The sequence below is a fragment of the Heptranchias perlo genome, chromosome 8 (genome assembly GCF_035084215.1).
Source record: "Heptranchias perlo isolate sHepPer1 chromosome 8, sHepPer1.hap1, whole genome shotgun sequence".
Taxonomy (NCBI): domain Eukaryota; kingdom Metazoa; phylum Chordata; class Chondrichthyes; order Hexanchiformes; family Hexanchidae; genus Heptranchias; species Heptranchias perlo.
The window spans coordinates 84,747,948-84,768,514 of record NC_090332.1 but is presented as its reverse complement, the minus strand read 5'-3'; the positions used below and the strand labels follow the sequence as shown (position 1 = coordinate 84,768,514).

The following is a 20,567-nucleotide window of genomic DNA, read 5'->3' as shown; positions in this document are numbered from 1 at the left end:
AGATTTGAACTACTGTGGAACTCATCAGCCTTGTTTGAATAGTGGCACCTGCAGCAACACTGGGCCTGACAAGTACCAATGTACTTGCTCTGATGGCTATTCTGGACAAAACTGCGAAATAGGTGAGTGTTATGGTTAACCATTTCATGACTTTGTTACGCTCCTCTTTAAAGCTCTTATTATAATAGTTATCAGAGCCTCTTGTGATGGTCTAGTTAGCTGATCCAATGAATAACTGGACCATACAGTCCAGAAAAGTCTCTAGTTCAATTCGCACTCGCCGCCTACGCTCAGTTAGTTGGTCTTAGCGGGCGCCATGGTAGTGTGTTAAAGTTGGCCTCCGCACTTCTGGGTTAGGGCAGGGTGAATTAACCCCAGAGTTCCTTCTCCTGATCCATCATCCAGCAAACTCCTGCTGGACATGTGATTCTGTGGACAGAATTGGGTTCGTCCATGATGTTTCCTGCAGTTGAATAGCCCACCAACACACTTGTCAAGGCTAGCATATAATTAATAGCTACTTGGGCAAGGTACTGGAGGTTGCCTGGTGCCTGTGAAACTGTATCCAAGGAAGGAATCAGAGCTTTCAGGAAGAGAAGGGAGAAAATAGTCAAAAGGAAAAAGAGTAATTTATAGAAAACACTTTGACACATCACTTAAGGATTAAGTTTTTATGAAAGCTGAAAAAATGGGCACTTGTAGTAAAAAAAAAATATTAGCCCCCTGTTTAGAATCATTTGGTTTTATCAGGTATGACTGTACAGTTCTTGAGTCATACTCCCGCCTTTCTGAAAACTTTAAAAGAATTCTCTTAAAGGTTTCACATTCGATGAAGAAAACACTTTTAGTTCTTAATAAGCAAATTGCCACATGAAAAGAAGCCAGCTAGCCTGTAGTGAAATGAATGTTATCTATATATTTATCTATTGTAATGTACCTATTCTGTTGATGGCTTTATCACCAGCTGGTTTGTAAGTCTGGCAAATACTTGCAGAGATCAAATCTTTGGACTCTTTTGTGGTATTTGGTTTCTAAGAAGTTTAATGTCCCATGGCAATTTACCAAGTTAGAGTATAAAGATCAGTCGATTTTTATCAAGGAACTTGCTGCATTTTTTTTGCGGGTCTTTTAACTGTCTACAGATGCTGGTAGAATTTTTTTTTTAAAAGGAAAAATATAATTTCTTGAGGAATTTTAAGTAAGCATGTAGGCCTCGGTCGCTGGATTTCTGGCTCTAGACATGCAATAAGTCATGGTGCATTGATCAGGTCAACTTGGCATAAAAGATGATTTCCTGACTCTGTGAAATCATGGGCTCGTAATGAGAACATAGGATTTGCATCTTAAAGCTGCCCGTTTACAGACCTGCAGTCCGGTGACTCAGGCTACGGAGGGAGGAGCCTGAAAGACAGAGCGAGAAGCAAATGACCGAATAGGATTACGATTTGTAATGAATTAAAACAGAAAGCCGATTGCTTATCGGTGAAATTTTTTTTTTTGCGGTTCTAGCTGAACATGCCTGCATCTCTGATCCCTGCCATCACGGAGGAAGTTGTTCTGAAACCCCAATGGGGTTTGAGTGCTGGTGTACCGCTGGGTGGACTGGCCAAACTTGTACTGTTGGTAAGTATCCCGACGCTGCTGATATTTGCTGCATACAGAAAGGGCGAGGGAGGATGCAAAAGACACTGTGTTCTTTCGGCTTTACGATTAGATTTAATTAAGTGTAAAATCGGTGTAAATATTTGTGCTAGAATAAGTGAATGAATTGGAAGTAAGGGAAAGGCACGTGACTGACCAAATTTCAGAAGGGAAAAGGCTGACGTCAGTGCAATTTTCCTTGTTTCACTTAAATTTTTAACTCACTTTTTTTTTGTTTGTATAGATATTGATGATTGTGCTCCAAACCCCTGTGCCCATGGTGGTACATGCCAAGATATGGTAGATGGCTTTAAATGTGTTTGCCCACAACAGTGGACTGGCAAAACATGCCAGTTAGGTAAGTGGTGTTTTAAATTTAAAGTTTATGCTAACATAGTGAGCTACCCATTATTTTAACCAGTGTAATCGCTCCTTTTTTAATGTTTTTTGTTTGTCATCCATGGACTTTTTCAAAGACTTGAGCATAAAGATTGTTTCTAGTGCATTGTACTTTTAATAAAGTGGGGGGGGAGGGTGGAATAGAAGACTTGAAAGGAAAGCACGCACCAGTATTAGTTACTGTGGGAAAAGATGCCACACCTTTCTCAGTCATGTCAACTCTCACAAACCAAGGAGTCTTACAGCTGGATTTAGAATGGGGATGATCTCATAAAGAATGGGCTGGCTACATTCCTTCTGCAATCCTTTAATCTGCCTGACTACAACGGGGGCAAGCAGAGTCTCACTGGACTTTGGAAATGCTTGATTAACTCCTTTTTATTGTTTAATCCTGCTTTTCTTACTATTAATTAGTAACTGGGCATGTGTCAGTGAATCTGTCTAAACTGCATCTTGCGTTTTAGATAGAAGGTGAATTGCTTTTTCTCTTTTTTTAATTTCCCTTCTCCCTTTGTGGGTTGCTCACAACGACCAATGGAACGGTGTGGTTGGGAGTTCCCCTACGGTGGTTACCAGTGCTCAGTCAGCAAAAACTGAGATTTGTACATGGCAAGTGCAAAAACTGTGTTTGGTTCCCTTTTTTATTCTTTTCCCTTTGTCACCCCTCTTTCCCTTCACCTTGTGACGAAACTCCTGGCTTTTTATGAAGCGCTCTCCGTGCTTCATGGAATGACTTGGCTGAGAATGCCTAACCGGGTCTGAACTTAAGTTGGAGTGAGAGCCCTGAGGTTTGAAGCTGTGATCACTGACCGTAGAGCAGGGCGGCCAGATAATGAAACGTCCTGTGAAACGCTGATTATCTCGCGCGCGCACACTGTTTTGGCTACAAGAATGAGACCTCACCCATTCAGAGCTGCTATTGTCACATGATGTCTGTTGATTCCTTAAGTTTTCCTCTCTTACCCCAGATGCCAATGAATGCGAAGGAAAGCCTTGTGTGAATGCAAATTCCTGTCGAAACCTGATTGGTGACTACTACTGTGATTGCATGCCTGGATGGTCTGGAAAAAATTGTGATTTAGGTAAGTTTTATTTGTGCGTGGGGTTGTTTTTGGTTTAGAAGTGTACTGTTTGTAAAGTTCAAAATTGATTGCCTTCAGAATGAATGTCACTAAAATATATTGCCGGGAAGGGAGACATCTGCAGACAAGTTTTCAAAAAGGGAGTCAAAGTACCAGCATGAAAAGAGAGAGTTTTATCAGTCATTAGGTCATAATGTAACCACTTCCCGATAATGTAAAAAGAAACAACGAGCTGAAGTTTTAGTAACTATGTCGGGAGGGTTGCCTGATGTTATACCCAACATAATCAGCTTATCTAAAAAGAAAGCACGCAGAAAGTATAACAACTGTACCCAGTAGATGCAAGGGAGGCTTGAGTTTTTTTCCTTGTGTGTATCATTTGACCGAGCATTGTCCCTCATGCTTTCAATTGTTTTGTTACAGATATTAATGACTGTCACAGGCAGTGCCAGAATGGAGGAACTTGCAAGGTGTGTCTTTGCTTTATATGTGCATAGGTTCAATTAAATATCGTTCAAGCTGATGCATTTAACTTAAATTTATTGAAACACTTGTATTTAGTGCAACCAAAATTGCAATTTGGCAACGTGCTCTGTCACTATTTAAAGTTTAACCTTTTAGAAATGAGGGAAATCAAGCATTTTGCACAACAAACACCACTAGCCATGGAGAACTCACTGTGGTCTGCCAGTAAATCAGCTTGTTTCTCTGCTGGACAAATTACATAGAAGCTGCATCTGTGTTTAAATTCATTATATCCCGCCTTAAGACTGACAATTTTAACGGTTGAATTTGCTTGCCTGACTGATTCTCTCTTTTTTCAGGATTTAGTTAATGATTATCGCTGTACCTGTTTGCCTGGCTATGCAGGAGATGACTGTGAGAAAGACATCAATGAATGTGAAAGCAGCCCTTGCCTCAATGGAGGTCACTGCCAAGATGAAGTCAATGGATTCCAATGTCTCTGCCCTGCTGGTTTCTCCGGAAACCTGTGTCAGGTGAGCATTGGTGTAATGCATACTCTGGATAACTGGGCTGCCACAAAAGATCTCTGTTTTACTGGTGTTCACAATGTATTCATGAGTCGCATAAGGCCTGCTGTACACTGGCCAGTGGCTTAGTATGAAAATTCAGAAACGGAGTACAATTTAACTTCCCTGTGCGGTTAGGGAAAGTGGCCTGTTTCTTTGAGCAAAATAATACATATTCTTTTCTCTTTGGGCATTAATACTGCAGCAGCGTAGTTCCATGGTACTGGGCCCCAATTGATAGTATTTCATGTGTGACCCTAGACAGCGAGTCTGTTTCTGGGGGGAGGGGGGGTGGTTCAAGGAGAAGAGATAGCAGCCAACCCCGTCCTCGACCAGCACTGTGAAATCATAGAAATTTACGGCACAGAAGGAGGCCATTTGGCCCATCGTGTCTGTGCTGGCCGAAAAAGAGCTGTCCTGCCTAATCCCACTTTCCAGCACTTGGTCCGTAGCCCTGTAGGTTTCGGCATTTCAAGTGCTCATCCAAGTACTTTTTAAATGAGTTGAGGGTTTCTGCCTCTACCACCCTTTCAGGCAGTGAGTTCCAGACCCCTACCCCCTCTGGGTGAAAAAATTTCTGAACTCCCCTCTAATCTTTCTACCAATTACTTTAAATATACTCCCCCTGGTTATTGACCCCCCTGCTAAGGGAAATGGGTCTTTCCTATCCACTCTATCTAGGCCCCTCATAATTTTATACACCTCAATTAAATCACCCCTCAGCCTCCTCTATTGCAAAGAAAACAACCCCAGCCTATCCAGTCTTTCCTCATAGCTAAAATTCTTTAGTCCTGACAACATTCTTGTACATCTCCTTTGTTACCCTCTCAGGTGCAATCACATTTTTCCTATAATGTGACCAGAACTGTACACAGTGCTCAAGTTGTGACCTAACTAGTGTTTTATGCAGTTCTAGCATAACCTCCCTGCTCGTATATTCTGTGCCTCGGCTAATAAAGGAAAGTATCCCGTGTGCCTCCTTAACCACCTTATCTACCTGTCCTACCTTCAGGGATCTGTGGACATGCACTCCAAGGTCCCTCTGTTCCTCTTCATTTCTCAGTATCCTCCCATTTATTGTGTATTCCCTTGCCTTGTTTGCCCTCCCCAAATGTATTACCACACACTTCTCTGGATTGAATTCCATTTGCCACTTTTCTGCCCACCTGACCAGTCCGTTGATATCTTCCTACAGTTTTCCTCCTCACTATCAACCACACGGCCAATTTCTGTATCATCTGCAAACTTCTTAATAATGCCCCCTACATTTAAGTCTAAATCATTGATATATACCACAAAAAGCAAGGGACCTAATACTGAGCCCTGCGGGACCCCACTGGAAACAGCCTTCTAGTCGCAAAAACACCCGTCGACCATTACCCTTTGCTTCCTGCCACTGAGCCAATTTTGGATCCAACTTGCCAATTTCCCTTGGATCCCATGGGATTTTACTTTTCTGACCAGTCTGCCATGTGGGACCTTGTCAAAAGCCTTGCTAAAATCCATGTAGACTACATCAAATGCGCTGCCCTTGTACACCTTTCTACCAGAAGTCACTTGATATGAGCAGGAACCCTGGCTGGTCACATACCCCCCCCGCGACAAGAACCCAGGGGCACTAAGGTTAATTGTAGTGCCCGAGCTGTTGGCTGGAGATTAACTGGCTCACCATGTCCTGGAATCACATCACACCTGTGACCTTGTGGCCTGTTTGGCTCAGTTTCATGTTGCCTTTACCGGCTATCCACCGGGCGATCCCTTTAACTACAGTAGTTTTTTTTTTGCTGGCAAATTAGGATATAGAAGTTCACCTTTTTTTCAAAAAAAAAGTTAGGCAGTTTGAATTTTTTTTATTGTTGCTGTTTTATTGACCAACTTGTAAGATAATTTGCAGATGAGAAATGTTGAAATCCAGAAGCAAAACAGTGCAAATTGACTATAGGCTAATGCTATCTGGAGTGCAATTAAAAGCTCGATTGTAGATTTGTCTCGGCGAAGGGTTAAAGTACTATAAATGTCCTGTCTTTGTTAGTGCATACTACCTCCCGTTGATCACTTTTTATTAACGTGTCTGTATGATACTGCCTATCCTCTGTAGGTTAGAAGAACTTAAAAACTATTTCCATTTTTACACATCACAGCTGGACATTGATTATTGCGAACCAAATCCCTGCCGGAATGGGGCTCAGTGCTTTAACCTGGCCAACGATTACTTCTGCAGTTGTCCAGAAGACTACGAAGGAAAAAATTGTTCCCATTTGAAAGACCACTGTCGAACCACTCCCTGTGAAGGTACTTCCCAGTCACTTGCTTGTTTAAGGAGGTTTCTCAGTTATCTTGTGGGGAAGAAATACTAAACAAAGTTATTCCAGTTATAAGGTGCATGTTTTTTTTTTCCAGTGGTGATTGCATGTACTGTACTGTTATTCCAAAGGAGACCAGCATTAATGGTGCATGGCAGAACTGTTGGTCTCGCCGGGTCATTGTAAGCCTCGTTATAGTAGTAAAAGAAAAAATAATGCATATTCTTCGACGGGGCTATTTGCAGCATGCCATGGGAGCCTTTGAGTTGCCATTCCTACAGAAAGGAAAGGACATTATTTTCAACGGATCAGACACTGGCTAACCATTAACAAGCTCTGTGTGTGTTCCACCTAATAATTGCTCAGTGGGTTTCTCATTCTGTTCTATGTGGATGTAGGGTGTTAGGTCAGACCTACCACAGAGTGCAATAGTAGTTCAGCAGCTTGGTTTTGATATGTTTTAACATTTACAAGAAAATGCATGTACCTCAAGTGTTTATACTTGTACAAAAATGCAAACAGTTGTATACAGGCAAGGCAGTACATCTTTTTGTATTCTGTACGTGCATCTAAAACATGACATTGTTCCCCACTCGCGCTCCTCTTTTTTCCCCCACTGCCCTGGGCAAAAAAAGCCTTATTTGATACGGAATAGTGGCACTGTCCCAAAAAGTCGGGATCATGCTCTTAAATTCCGCACAATATTTTAAATTATGTCTCTTTGTTATAGTTTGTAAACGAGTTCATTGACATAGGCCTGAAAGATCCATTAAGAAACTATTTTGCGTCCTGTTCTTTCTCAGTTATTGACAGCTGTACAGTTGCTGTAGCTTCCAACAGTACGCCTGATGGGATCCGATACATTTCTTCAAACGTTTGTGGGCCTCATGGAAAATGCAAGAGTCAGGCAGGGGGAAAATTCACCTGTGATTGCAACGAGGGATTCACTGGCACTTACTGTCATGAAAGTAAGAATGACATTATTACTCTCTCACTACCTCTTTTCCTTCCCCCCTCCAAATTAAAAAGAATTGCTTCAGTTCCTCTGTAAAGTTGATCTCCAGGCCTTAACTGCACTTACACTAGGGGACCACTGGCAAACTTACCTCTTGTGTCTGAACCTTGGAGTGTGCTGTAGGTTTGACATATTTTCTTGACTAGCAAGGCTTTTATTTTCCCTTATGACCTTGTGGCATCTGTGAATAATCAGCTAGCTGTCCCTGATCTTGACACAGAATCCAGTTGTGTGTAGACCACACTTGAAAGTAACTTAGTAATAGAGTGCAATTTTTAAACTGGTGATCAGTTTGCTGTCTTTAGTTTGTTTGAAGCAGAGATTTTTTTTTTGTTTCAACAAGAGATTAAAACTTTCAGCCAGCATTCATAGTCTTTATCTGCACTCTGTTTTCTCACATCAGAGGCCTTGATGGCATCCTAAATAACAGAAACCCGCTGTCCATTTAGTAATAGTGATCAAAATATTAGTTTGAAATTTAAGAATTTTACACGTCGCTGAAGAGAGAGTGTGTTGAAAAACAGTAGTTTACTTTTCATTTTTTTTTAAAAAAAAGACTTCTACATTTCTCAATACAGATATTAACGACTGTGAAAGTGATCCTTGTAAAAATGGCGGGACCTGCATTGATGGAGTCAACTTCTATCAGTGTATCTGCCGTGAAGGATGGGAAGGAATCCTTTGCCAAATCAGTGAGTTGAGCTGTCTCTTAATCGTTTTTGCAGCACTGAAAAGTGATTTTTTTTTTTCAGAGCAAGGTGTAGAATTTTTGTGATCTGTTCAACAAATTTAAATAGTAGTTTTTCCATCCCCATGTAATTTCTGTTTATACTCTTCAGTGTTCGTAATTTCAAGAATAAAAATTAAGGGTGCGGTAGTTTTAGCAAAACATGATTTCATACTTTACGCTGTTCACCAGACGCACATTACATTTTTGCGTGTGTAAGGGTGCACGAGTATTTTAATGGCACTGCTTGACGTGTAACCGTGGTGATTTGTAGCCTGATGCAGCATGGGTTTTATGCGCAGTTGTCAAGTTATTTTTTTGCTTTTCTATTTTTGCAGATATTAACGATTGCAATATAAACCCATGCCAGAATGGAGGCAAGTGCCAGGATCTGGTGAATGATTTCTATTGTGAATGCAAGAATGATTGGAAAGGCAAAACATGTCATTCTAGTAAGTACTGTTAGTTTATTCCCCCCTCAGTTTTGTTTAACTGCATTGTGCCTGAGAAAACAGAACTTTTTACCTTGTGCGGACAATTTTTTTTTAAACTCGTGGTGGTGGTTTGCAGGGGATAGTCAATGCGACGAAGCCACGTGCAACAATGGCGGGACGTGTTATGATGAAGGAGATACATTTAAGTGTATGTGTCCTCCTGGCTGGGAAGGTGCCACTTGCAATATCGGTAAGTATCTGTTGCATATCAGGCGATTTCTTTTTCTTTGCGTCTCGTTTTCTTACGGCGCAGTTGGCAAAAATTGTAGTAATTTTTCTCCCCCTCCCTCTCCCAACACACAGCGAGAAACAGCAGCTGTTTACCGAACCCTTGTCAGAATGGTGGGACTTGTGTGGTCAGTGGCGATTCCTTCACTTGCGTCTGCAAAGAAGGCTGGGAAGGCTTCACGTGCTCGCAGAGTGAGTATCAGTGTTTGTTTTAGGGCAGGAGAACTATAAAAGGTAGAAAACCGTTCTTGTTGCTTCTGTTAGTAGCCAAACATTTAATACGCCCTCTTTTCCCATCTTAATAAAAGACCGTGCATTTTACATAATGCCTTATCCCACTGCCAAAACATCTTGACATGCTTCGCACAGCAAAATACTTTTTTTTTGGAGTGCAGTGACTGTTTTATGCAGGCAGATGATATCTTAAATCTCTCTTCTAATATCAACACCATGTTTATGTTCTGTTCTGGACTTTTTGATTTTTTGCTAAGGCAAGCAAAATAAGCTTTTTTTAACCGTGACTCTGCCAGATCTAATAGCAATCCGTTTTAATGCCCAGCGCTAGACCTGTGCCTGAGAGAGACACAAATTACATAAATGAAGGCAGATGTGATCTTGTTCCCAACATTCTTGGCTGATCAGCAAAATGTCTGCTTCCACTCATTTCTTCCTGTTACTTACTTTACAAGGACCTCCTCCCTGTGTGCACATCTGTCAAAATGTATTTAGCAAAGGCCACGCTGAAAGCCTGGAATCCATTCAGAAGGGTAACAGCCGATTTGACAAACAGTAAATGACTTCCTACACTTTAATCAGAGGCCTGTTAACAAGTAACCACCTTAGGCGCTAGTACAGTGGAAATTTTTATGTTTCACAAAAGTCGTAGCAACTTCCAGGCTTTATCATTAAAACCTTTAATTTTTTTCATTATTTCTTTCTAGACACAAATGACTGCAATCCACACCCGTGGTAAGTGAGATTTTATTAATTTTAATGATTTTGGATTCTTCTATACTTGTGCGATTATCGTCTCATTGACGTTAACTTTGTAATTTAACAGTTACAACAGTGGCACTTGTGTGGATGGTGAGAATTGGTATCGATGTGAATGTGCTCCTGGTTTCGCTGGACCAGACTGCCGGATAAGTGAGTGTTAAAACATGGCATCGCTACTTTGCTTTTTTTTAAGGCTTGTTTTTCTTACCTTTTTAACCTTGTTGGCTGAAAGCTGACGATAATGAACAGGGAATGCGAGTGGTTGCAGAATGAACTCAACTCTAATCCCATTATTTGCATCACATTTACTTAAAAGCTGTTCCGTTATTGCATTCCGTTTGTGTTGTGGGACTGTGATTAGCCAATGCAGCACCGTTTTGTTCAAGAAGGGAAGATAAAGCAGTTAACTACAGACCAGTTTGTCTAACGTAGGCAAGCTGTTAAAATCCATAATTCAAGATAAAATTAGTGAGCGTTTAGAAATGGATGATTAATCGAGGTTTTTCAGCATGGAATTTTTAAAGATAAATCATGCTTGAAAACTTATTGGCCGTTCCTTCAAAAAAAACTCTTTTTTGGTTGAATAAAGGAAACGCAGTAGATGTGGTGTATGGGGATTTTCAGAATGCATTGGATAAGTTCTCAAGAGCCTTGCGAGAAAAATTCAGGTGTATGATGAAGGAGGAAGTGTAGCAGCATGGATCGAAAGTTGACTTGTGGACAGGAAACAGAGTTGGGGTAAATGAGCGTTGCTCAGATTGGAGGGTGGGAAATGATTTGGGCACAGTGAACACAATCTCAAATTTGCCAAGCAGTGCGGAGGACTGTAAAAGGTTGTGGGTTAGTGGAATGGGCAGACAGGTGGCAGATGCAGTTTAATGTGGATAAGTAAACTATTTTCATAACTAATGTTAAATCTATTTATTATGCCATTGATCTAACAAGTGAGTTTTCTATAATCAGCATTTATTTAACTAAAACTTTCCCCTGAATTACTTGTGGGTCATCAACTATAACTTCTAAACTACCTCTGTCACTATAATCCTAACTAGTGCTGTTGCCGCACTGTTTTTTCACACTTTTACTCTGTCCTACTTGAAGGCTGGTGCATTAAGAAACTTAAACGCCTTTGTACTGCTTTGCCAGTCGCCATGAGTTTGCAAAGGAAATTTTGACTCTGCAGCTGTTGACGTATTCTAGTTTGACTATTAGCATGTGACACTACAGCAGGGCCATGTGAATTGATGATAGCAGCTAAAGAATTAGTTAATCAAAATGTGTCTTTGAATTGTTCAAAGCACCTGAAACTTATTTCGGTGATACTGCATCTGCTTTAGTGTTTCGGGGTCGGGGAGGGAAAAGAAAATTCTACACTCTTAAGTTTATCCAGTGAATAATTGAGCCACACATACAGGAAGGTCCCTGGTGATTTCTGGTCTCTTGAGATAGGAGAAAGGCATTTCTGCCAGGGGGAAAGGTAGGAATGCTACAGTTGACCTTAGCCCCCACTGCAGTTCGCGCTGCTAATTATTACCCTGCACGCTCTCTTCCTCTTCTCCCCCCCCCCCCCCAGTTTTTTCTTTGCTGGAAATGCATCTGCTGTGTGAAGATTCGGCTACGATGCCACTGTGGTCAAATAGACTGCTGACAGTCACTGCCCATTTATTGAGGCTGACCAGAGGGTGCTGTACCCGAGCAGCGAGTCGTTACCTTCAGGAGGGGTGGGGGGATTAAAAAAATCAAAACAAATTATTCCTTTCAGAACTGGTTGATTTATTTGTCTTCTCCGTACTTCTATTGTCTTAGTGTTCTTGGCAGTAACCAGCCTGGAAGGCAGCTATCTGCTGCAATTCCAGACCATTGTAAGTTTTTAGAAAAATATTATTTTGTAGCATAAGGACATTCTTTTAAAGTCAGTTATTTTGGACAAAATTTGAAAGTTGCCTCCTTCCAGTATATGCCAGATCACTTAAAGTGAAAGGCTCCAACCAAAAATGAAATTTTAAACTTCACTTGGGCTGACAGTCGAATAGCACAGTTGCTTTTCAGTGCCTTTGTCTCACTGTGAAATAATTACATTTTCAGACATCAATGAGTGCCAGTCTTCACCCTGCGCTTATGGAGCTACATGTGTGGACGAAATCAATGGCTATCGCTGCATTTGCCCTCCAGGACGAAGTGGTCTAAGGTGCCAAGAAGGTAAAGCCTGTCTCCAAACATATTGGATTTAAATATATTGAATATATCCCTCGAATATAGAAGATTAAAGGGTGATCTAATTGCAAGCTTAAAGGATTTGATAGGGTAGAGAGAGAAAAAAATGTTTCCTCTGGTGGGAGAGGGGTCCAGAACAAAGGGGGCATAAAATTAGAGCCAGGCCGGTCAGGGGTGATTTCAGGAAGCATTTCTTCACACAAAGGGTGGTGGAAATCTGGAACCCCACCCCCCCCAAAAAAAAAAGCTGGAGGTCAAATGAGAATTTCAAAACCGAGATTCGTAGATTTTTATTAGACAAGGGTATTAAGGGTTAGGGAACCAAGGTGGGTAGACTGAGTTAAGATACAGATCAGCCATGATCTAATTGAATGGTGGAACAGACTCAAGGGGCTGAATGGCCTCCTCCTGCTCCTAGGTCTGGGACTAACTTTTTCCTTACTAACAAGATTAAAATGTACACTATTGTAAGACATATGTTGCCTTTACAGTGAAGAGGGTTTTAGTATAGTTTCATTCCAGGTCAGAATGAATTTAAGATTGTTCTTAAACTGACTGTTATGATGGATGTTTGGGGGTGGAGTTCTGACCTCCTGGTATGCAAAATTTCTGTCCAATGTTTTCATGTTTTTTTTCTAAATGTTCTTTGAATCAAGACCTTTTTAGTTTTAATTGTAATCTCTCCCTGCATCATGTAGTTACAGGAAGAGCTTGCATTTTGAAAGATAGTGTTGTATCCCATGGAGCTAAATGGGACGAAGACTGCAACGGATGTCAGTGCCACAATGGCAGAGTTGCATGTACAAAGGTATGATCTGTGCAATAAGAGTACTCTGTGAAATGAAGTGCACTTAAATCTAATAAAAGAAACAAACTAAAAAATGGGGACGGGGCTGGGGGGGAGAGAAAGAGAGGGAGGAGATCAGAGTAAAGGTGCTTTTACATTTTCTACTTTGGATCGCAGGAGATCAGTGTCTGCTAGCTCCTCGTGTTTACGTCGCTGAAAATAGCTACAGTTCTGGTGTTGGGATAAGGGAGTGGTTTTAGCAACGTAAACCAGGGCAGCTGCCCCACGGTGTCACTCTCCAAAATTACAAATGTAAGGAATCTTACAACACCAGGTTATAGTCCAACAGTTTTATTTGAAAATCACAAGCTTTCGGAGCTTACCTCCTTCGTCAAGTGAGTGAGGGTTCTGAAATCGCATAGCATATTTTAGGCTGGGAGACAGTCACAGCAATCAAAGGTGTCGTTGGTGTTCAGACAGGTTAGCCACGGAAAACATTACATCCCAGTATACTGAATTTCAGAACCCTCACTCACTTGACGAAGGAGGTAAGCTCCGAAAGCTTGTGATTTTCAAATAAAACTGTTGGACTATAACCTGGTGTTGTAAGATTCCTTACATTTGTCCACCCCAGTCCATCACCGGCATCTCCACATCCAAAATTACAGAGCGTGAAAAGACTGAATAGAGGGTAAAATAAAAGTGAGATGGTTGTGGAAAAATACATCTTTCATTCAAAATAAAACTGGTGGAAAAGGATTTAAAAAACGATTAACCAAAAAAGATAATCTTCGAGCTAATGCCTACGTTAAAAGTGAACATTTAGCCATATTGTGCATATTCAAGCTAATTGTGGCTAGCTGAGAATTATAGCCATTTTAGGTGCTGGAATTTCAAGTATCCATTGAATTGCATATTTGCCTTTCTGCCTTCCATCTGTCCTAATGACAGGGAGCCAATTGAATGACCTATCAGGGGATGTGAGTGTATGGTTGACCTGATCTCATGTTCCTTTTCTCAGGCCCTGACTGTGATACTCATACTTACCCTCTTCCTCGTTCCCTTTTTCCCCCCTCCCCTCCCAACCCCAATCAGCTTAACTGAAATAAGTGTGTGTCTGGGGAATTAACTTTGGGTGATCTTAATCATGCCCATTGATTTATTTTTTTTTAACAAAATACTACACAGCAATTAGCAAGACTATTCTAAGGGATTATACTGTGTGCCTTTTTAAAATTCCAGCAGTAGAATGCAGAAATTAATTTTGAAGAATACTTCTTTCTAAAATGCTCATCCTGTCGAGTAGATAATGAATTCGATTTTTTTTTAATATAAAAATTCTGTCTTGTAGATGTGGTGTGGGCCTAAAGCTTGCCGCGTACATGGGAAGAGTCGTAGTGATTGTCCGGCGTGGCAGACCTGCCTGCCGGTTCTGGATAACCACTGCTTCGTTCCTCCGTGTGTGGGCTTGGGTGAATGCTCGTCCAGCCGGCCACCAACAAAAACCAGATGCCAGCCCAACACTGATTACCACGACAGTACTTGTGCGAGGATCACTCTTGCTATTAACAAGGAGATGCTGCGACCGGTAGGTAGCATTGGGAGCATTTCGAGAATGGGATAACGTTTTTGAAGCGGCTTTTTTAAGTGCAGAAAAATTTTTCCTGATGTGATTGTATAGGAACAGGAGGAGGCCGTCCTCGAGCCTGTTCTGCCATTCAGTGAGATCATGGCTGATCTGTATCCTAGCTCCAAATCCCTTAATACACTTGGTTACCAAAAATCGATCGATCTCAGATTTAAAATTATTAATTGAGCTAGCATCTACTGCTTTTTGTGGGAGAGAGTTCCACACTTTTACCATCCTTTGCTTGAAGAAGTGTTTCCTAACTTCTCTCAGGAATGGCCTGGCTCTGATTTTAAGGTTATGTCCCCTTGTCCTGGATTCCCCCACCAGCGGAAAAAGTTTCTCTCTCTACCCTATCAGCTCCTTTCAAATCACCCCTTAACCTTCTATATTCCAGGGAGTATTTGTGATGTTAGTGACTGGTTCTTCATTTTCCTTGTGTCCCTTCTAGCTGCATTGAAGTATCCACCTGATATTATCTCACGCTTTTATTTATTTTACTTAGGGCGTTACCATTGAACAAATTTGTTTGGAACTGAGGCGTCTGCAGGTTTTACGGAATCTTTCAGTGGAATATTCGCTTTATCTCGTCTGTGAGCAAACCCACTCTGCTGCGAATGAGATTAACGTGGCAATAGTAAGTGTCTACCTGCATCGTTAAAAGTTTAAAACGGACCTGGTGTCAGTAAGTTCAAGTTAAGTTTCCTTTTTTTTTGTCCAGTCAGTGGAAAATTCACTCCAGGAAACTAATCCAATCAAGGATATAACTGAAAAAATTACCGATGTCATCAGTAAACGTGACGGAAACAACACTATCCTTGCAGCTATCGCAGAGGTTCGAGTCCAAACCATGCACGAACCTCTCAAGCCAGGTAAGATTCAGGGCAACTTGGAGTTTAGTAAAAGGCACAGGTTGCATGAGGCATTTTCCCATAAGGAAAGGGGCCAATAAAGAGCTGTGTCAGCCTGGGTTGCTGCCATACCTACTGGCAGTTGGTTGTAGATTGGGATTGACATGTGCACGAGAGCAGGATGTCTGCTGCTCTCTCTTCCCAAAGAGAGAGCCATGTCGTATGCAAAACCTGCCTAAGCATCAGGTAACGGTCTTCAACGTCTACCAGACAAAACTGCAAACGTGGTTTTGTATACAGATACGGGCATATTTAATAATTTGACAATGATACCAGTCAGCAGCAGCACCTCGTGCTCCCTCGTTTTCATCCCCCTCCTCTCTCTTTTTTCCCCCTCCCCCAAAACCACCTGGGTTTTGCCTTCTATACCCAACTTTCCCCGGGTTTGGGAGGAGCCTCGACTCTACTTTCTCCCAACGCAGTCCCTCACCCAACAGCGTTATAATAGCACGAGAAGTTAGGGAACCTGTGTAACTTTTTACAAACTCCCCACCAAAGCCCCCTTCCTGGAAATTACCGACCCTCTCTAGGGTTCCATGGTCACAGGCAGCTTTTCATTGCCTTGCCCAACTCGGTGCAGAGTCTGAGATTGTCGGCAGGCTGTGTGACGTATCGGAAATTAGCTTGATCCTGTCCTCACTTGACATTCACGTGCAAATGTTTCTGCAGGAGTGTGAACCCCAGGGTTACTGGGGCTAATTGGACCAATCCAATTGCTCCCCTGACTGAGATAAGCTAACTCGGTGTTGACCTAGGATCAATTCAAAGACCATTGCATTTTCCAATTAAGGCATCGGGAGCTCCCAGTTATCTAACTTCCTTCTATTCTTTCTCATTGCAGATTTCCTGGTGCCCTTGTTGAGCTCGGTGATAACCGTTGTGTGGATCTGTTGCTTTGTAATGTTGTTTTTCTGGTGGATACGACGTCGAAGAAAACAGAGCAGCCCTACACCCACGGCATCTGACGATACCACAAACAATGTCCGAGAGCAGCTGCATCAAATAAAAAATCCCATTGACAAGCACGGAACGAATAGTTCTACCGGCAAAGACTACGAAAACAAAAATTCGAAAATTGCCAAAATAAGGACGCATAATTCAGAGCTTGAAGAAGTGGATGTAGACAAGCACCAACAGAAGACGAGGTTTTCCAAACAGCCAGCATACACGCTGGTAGACAGAGATGACAAATCGGCACAAGGCACTCCGACAAAAAGTCCGAATTGGACAAATAAACAAGATAACAGAGACTTAGAAAGTGCACAGAGTTTGAGTCACATGGAATACATTGTATAGCAGACAGCGGTGCTGCCTATTTAATATTAAAGATGCACAGCCTTTTGCTATCCCTGAAGGCTCAAAGTCATAGTTCCTAAATTGTTCTGTAATATTTGAGTGTAAAGGGTATTATCTAAGAATCCCTATGTTCGTTCAAGTTAAGACAAACTGACTTACACTGGCATTGATAGTTGCTGTGGTTGGCTGAGATTACACGTGCTGCATCTCGCGTCTATGCAAAACTAGTCAAAGCGCCCTAATGTAAATTCAGTTGCACTTAATGCATTGCTGAACCATTCTGTAATCAAATCACAGTCTAATTAGGATTCCTTGCCCTTTCGAACTGAAACCCAGTTGTTAGGAGTTTGCCCAGTCCCGATTTAATTTAAGATGGTGAATTTTTATTTATTTTACTGGCTCTAATTTCTCAGTATTGTTAAGTTATGTATAAATAGGTTTGACTTTGTTAGTCTAGTTCTGTATTTGAAAGTGCCTTTGCAGCTGGAAACCACAGCAATCATCAAAAATCCAAGATGATATTTTTTGTTGGGGGGGTGGGGGGCACAAATGTCAGCAGTTGCTGTTCAGATGAAGAATTTAATAAAAGGCCAAGTGTTTATGATTTTGTATAAATGTAAATACTTTTTTTAATTAATCACTGTGTATATTTGATTTAATAACTTAAATAATCAAGAGCCTTAAATACCATTCCTTTTATTTATATGTATGTTTAGATTTGAAGGTTTTTGATAGCTTTGTAAGCTAATGGCTCCTTTATTTTTGATGAATTGTTTCTTTGTGTTTCAGTAATGTCGCCCTTCATGCCAAATTTGAGGTGTGCTCTAGATGCAGAATAGATTATTTTTTAACATTAGGATTGGCCGTATGCCTTGGAACAGTTTTGTACAATGTCAGACATTTTGGATCAATTTCTATAGTATCACTTCAAGCTTTTTTTTTTGGGCCAGGATATTTTTTTGTATGCACCAATTTGAGACGAGCGGAGAGACTAGAATGCTTTGATTTTTGCTGCTTTAGAGTTTAAGACATTTGAGTGACGGGCAGACAGTCTGCAACAAAATACTCGTGTAAGGGAACAAATTAACCTATTTACTTTTGTGTAACTGAAATGTGAGTGGTTGCATGTACTTTAAAAAAAAAATAAAAAAAAAATATTGAGTATCTCTAGATAGTGCATTTGAGTTAAAAGCACAGCACAACTTTGTTTTGTAAATCCTGATCTTTCACCATGGATATAATATTGAACCACTTGTAGATTTGATTTTTGTAATAACATACCTGCATTTAGTAAGTATTCTAATAATAAGCTAGCTGTTGAATACTTGAATGCTAGATTTTTCCAGTGAGATCACTATGTAGAAATGCCACATCACACTGCCTGCCTTAACTGAGGAAATCCAAGTGTTTCTGCAATCTAAATCTATACTGAGATCTGAGAAGGCTCTTAAACATGGTAATCTCATTGGTGAAACCTTGATCATGATGTTTTCTTGTGTATTGTGACATTAGTGTTATATGAACATGAGGATGCATCTTTGATGTGTTGCTCCTGGCAATAAATTTTGGAAATTAATATTTATTAAATATTTTGATACAACAATGCACTACTGTTGTGTGCTTTCTTTTCAAAATGTGCATGCATTTCCATAATTTCTAAAACATGAGCATTACACGATCAGTTCTAAAATGTGCCCCTTGGATTTATCCAGTTCTGAAATTTTGTTTTGGCTAGATTACGAAACAGTGCATTATTGGCAATACTGGCACTTTGTACCTTGAGATCTCAGACACTGACTTGTACAGCAAATTGATGAATTGCAACTCACTCAATGTTTTGGAACTGTAATGTATCTTTTGGTTAGAAAATGCTGGGATATTAGCAATGAGATTTTTGTCAAGTAGATCAGCCAGTTACATGATTGTATTACTTTTGTAATTTTCCACAAAATTACTTTTTCTCCAATTGCATTCTCTTGCATTGGCTGCATTTACTTGTTAGTTGTTGGTCTACTGACCAATTGGATGACAGGGCACGTTTCTAAGTGGACAAGTTGCTGCGGTACCTCGAACTGTCTTGTTCTTTTTTGTGCAGCTCCTTTCAACCTCCTGCAAGAATTTTTGTTTATGTAGTGTAATAGCTGGTTTAAGAGATGGCTTCCCATAATTTGGTTTGTAGTTGCATAAATATTTTGTTAAGCAACTTGTATGTTACTTTCAAGTTCGTACTGTCCAGCTTCTCCCAATTTGATTGTGTAATAATCACTACTTGCCAACTGTTTAATTCTTTGTAACATGTCTGTATGTTGTGACTTTTTCTTGTGCCCATTTTCCGGAAAATCCCAATAAAAAGTTTTGAACAGAAATATTCTGATTTTTATGAAAGATTTTACTCTTCAATAAGGCATCAATTTATCACTGGGGGTGGGTGGGGATGTTGCTTGAGAGGAGGAAAGAACGGAATTGTGTAATCCAAGTGATTTTTGGAGTGGAACAGTTTTACAACCTGTTGTGCGTTCTAGTAATTGAGAAACATTACCTCATTAATAACTAATGTGCTCCAACTCATTCATAACATAGCAGTAGTGCTGGATGACCAACTATATTGCTTTGTTAAACATGCCCTAATAAAAATTGATACATTGAACGTGACCAGATGACCTCAACAGAAAATAACTAGTTAGTGATGCGTTTCTCTCTCTTTTCTCGTCCTGCACCTCTGCACCCCCTCCCCCCCCCCCCAAAAAAAAACCCCCACCCAGGGCCAAATAAGTTTTACTGTTTGTGGTTTTAAGCTTTGAAATAAACAAAGTGGGTAATACAGGATAAAATGCTGCTCATCACTGTTCTATAAGTATTCATGAAATTGAGGGCAATAGTAACAAAACATTGTACTGAAGACAGCCAAGACCTGTGAAGTGCTGATGTAGTGGGGTGTGTGTAGATGGGAATCGTTTACTGCTGTACTCAGTATTTCTTATTTTTATTTTGGAAAACTCTGCTTTCACTCATTAATAGTTCTGAGTGACCCCCACCTGCTTGTCACTACCCAGTGTGCAGCAGTGGAGGGGTTTCTCTCCAGCAGATGTTTAGTTAACCTGGTTTAGTGGGTGATTTGTGGGGCGATACACTTAATGTTACCTAAAATGTGCTCATCAAGGACATCCTTGCAGTTTGACTTAAACTTGTGTCCTTCCTTCCTCAACAATTTCAAAACATTAATTGATACTTGCTCACAGTTTGGAGAAATGAAAGTTGTCAGTTGATTCACATGCGCTGTCCTGGCAATATAGCAAAGGTGCCTTCTAACCTATGGTCTCCACTTTGAGTCTTAATGCTGATAGAATTTAGAACGTATGTGCCACATGTGTACGTTCTCCGCCAGACTGTTAACTTGGGGCCCTCGATCAGTGAAGTTTTCGTGTTTCTAATTTTGACCATGGTAAATCTAATTCTATACTTTGGGAGAACTAATATTTTTTAAAAGCCATAAAATGAAAGTAATACTCCATTACTCACCCTGACAAATAGTAAGATACTTTGTGATTCCTTATTCAAAAAAATATTCTCTTGCATTTACGAATACTGCTGGGTTATTGTCGGGGCTCATCATGATGTATGCACAATTTCCTGCCATAATTGATCAGTTTGAAATTTGCATCCTAATCAAGGACAATGCAAAGAATCTGATCTATAACCTAATGTGAAATATATACCTGTTACAGGCACTGTAATTACTCCCCCACTTCTATTGTTTACTCCCTGGTTTTAGAATCAAGCTCCTTGTTATATTTGTACAGTTTAAAATTTGGGAAT

General features: G+C 40.6%; 1 protein-coding gene across 1 annotated transcript in view; it reads left to right on the top strand.

Moving 5' to 3' along the window:
* Positions 1–19,117, top strand: part of jag1b (jagged canonical Notch ligand 1b) — a 41,077-nt gene extending 21,960 nt beyond the window's left edge. Inside the window, exons 7-26 of the mRNA XM_067989449.1 lie at positions 3–122; positions 1,510–1,623; positions 1,886–1,999; positions 3,009–3,122; positions 3,546–3,592; positions 3,947–4,120; positions 6,295–6,445; positions 7,260–7,424; positions 8,050–8,163; positions 8,537–8,650; positions 8,769–8,882; positions 8,996–9,112; positions 9,862–9,889; positions 9,981–10,066; positions 12,002–12,115; positions 12,829–12,938; positions 14,269–14,505; positions 15,050–15,181; positions 15,266–15,416; positions 16,297–19,117. Of these exons, the coding sequence (XP_067845550.1) occupies positions 3–122; positions 1,510–1,623; positions 1,886–1,999; positions 3,009–3,122; positions 3,546–3,592; positions 3,947–4,120; positions 6,295–6,445; positions 7,260–7,424; positions 8,050–8,163; positions 8,537–8,650; positions 8,769–8,882; positions 8,996–9,112; positions 9,862–9,889; positions 9,981–10,066; positions 12,002–12,115; positions 12,829–12,938; positions 14,269–14,505; positions 15,050–15,181; positions 15,266–15,416; positions 16,297–16,751 (2,771 nt within the window). The 3' untranslated portion in view covers positions 16,752–19,117. The remainder of the gene's footprint in view (positions 1–2; positions 123–1,509; positions 1,624–1,885; positions 2,000–3,008; positions 3,123–3,545; positions 3,593–3,946; positions 4,121–6,294; positions 6,446–7,259; positions 7,425–8,049; positions 8,164–8,536; positions 8,651–8,768; positions 8,883–8,995; positions 9,113–9,861; positions 9,890–9,980; positions 10,067–12,001; positions 12,116–12,828; positions 12,939–14,268; positions 14,506–15,049; positions 15,182–15,265; positions 15,417–16,296) is intronic.
* The last annotated feature ends 1,450 nt before the right edge of the window (positions 19,118–20,567 follow it).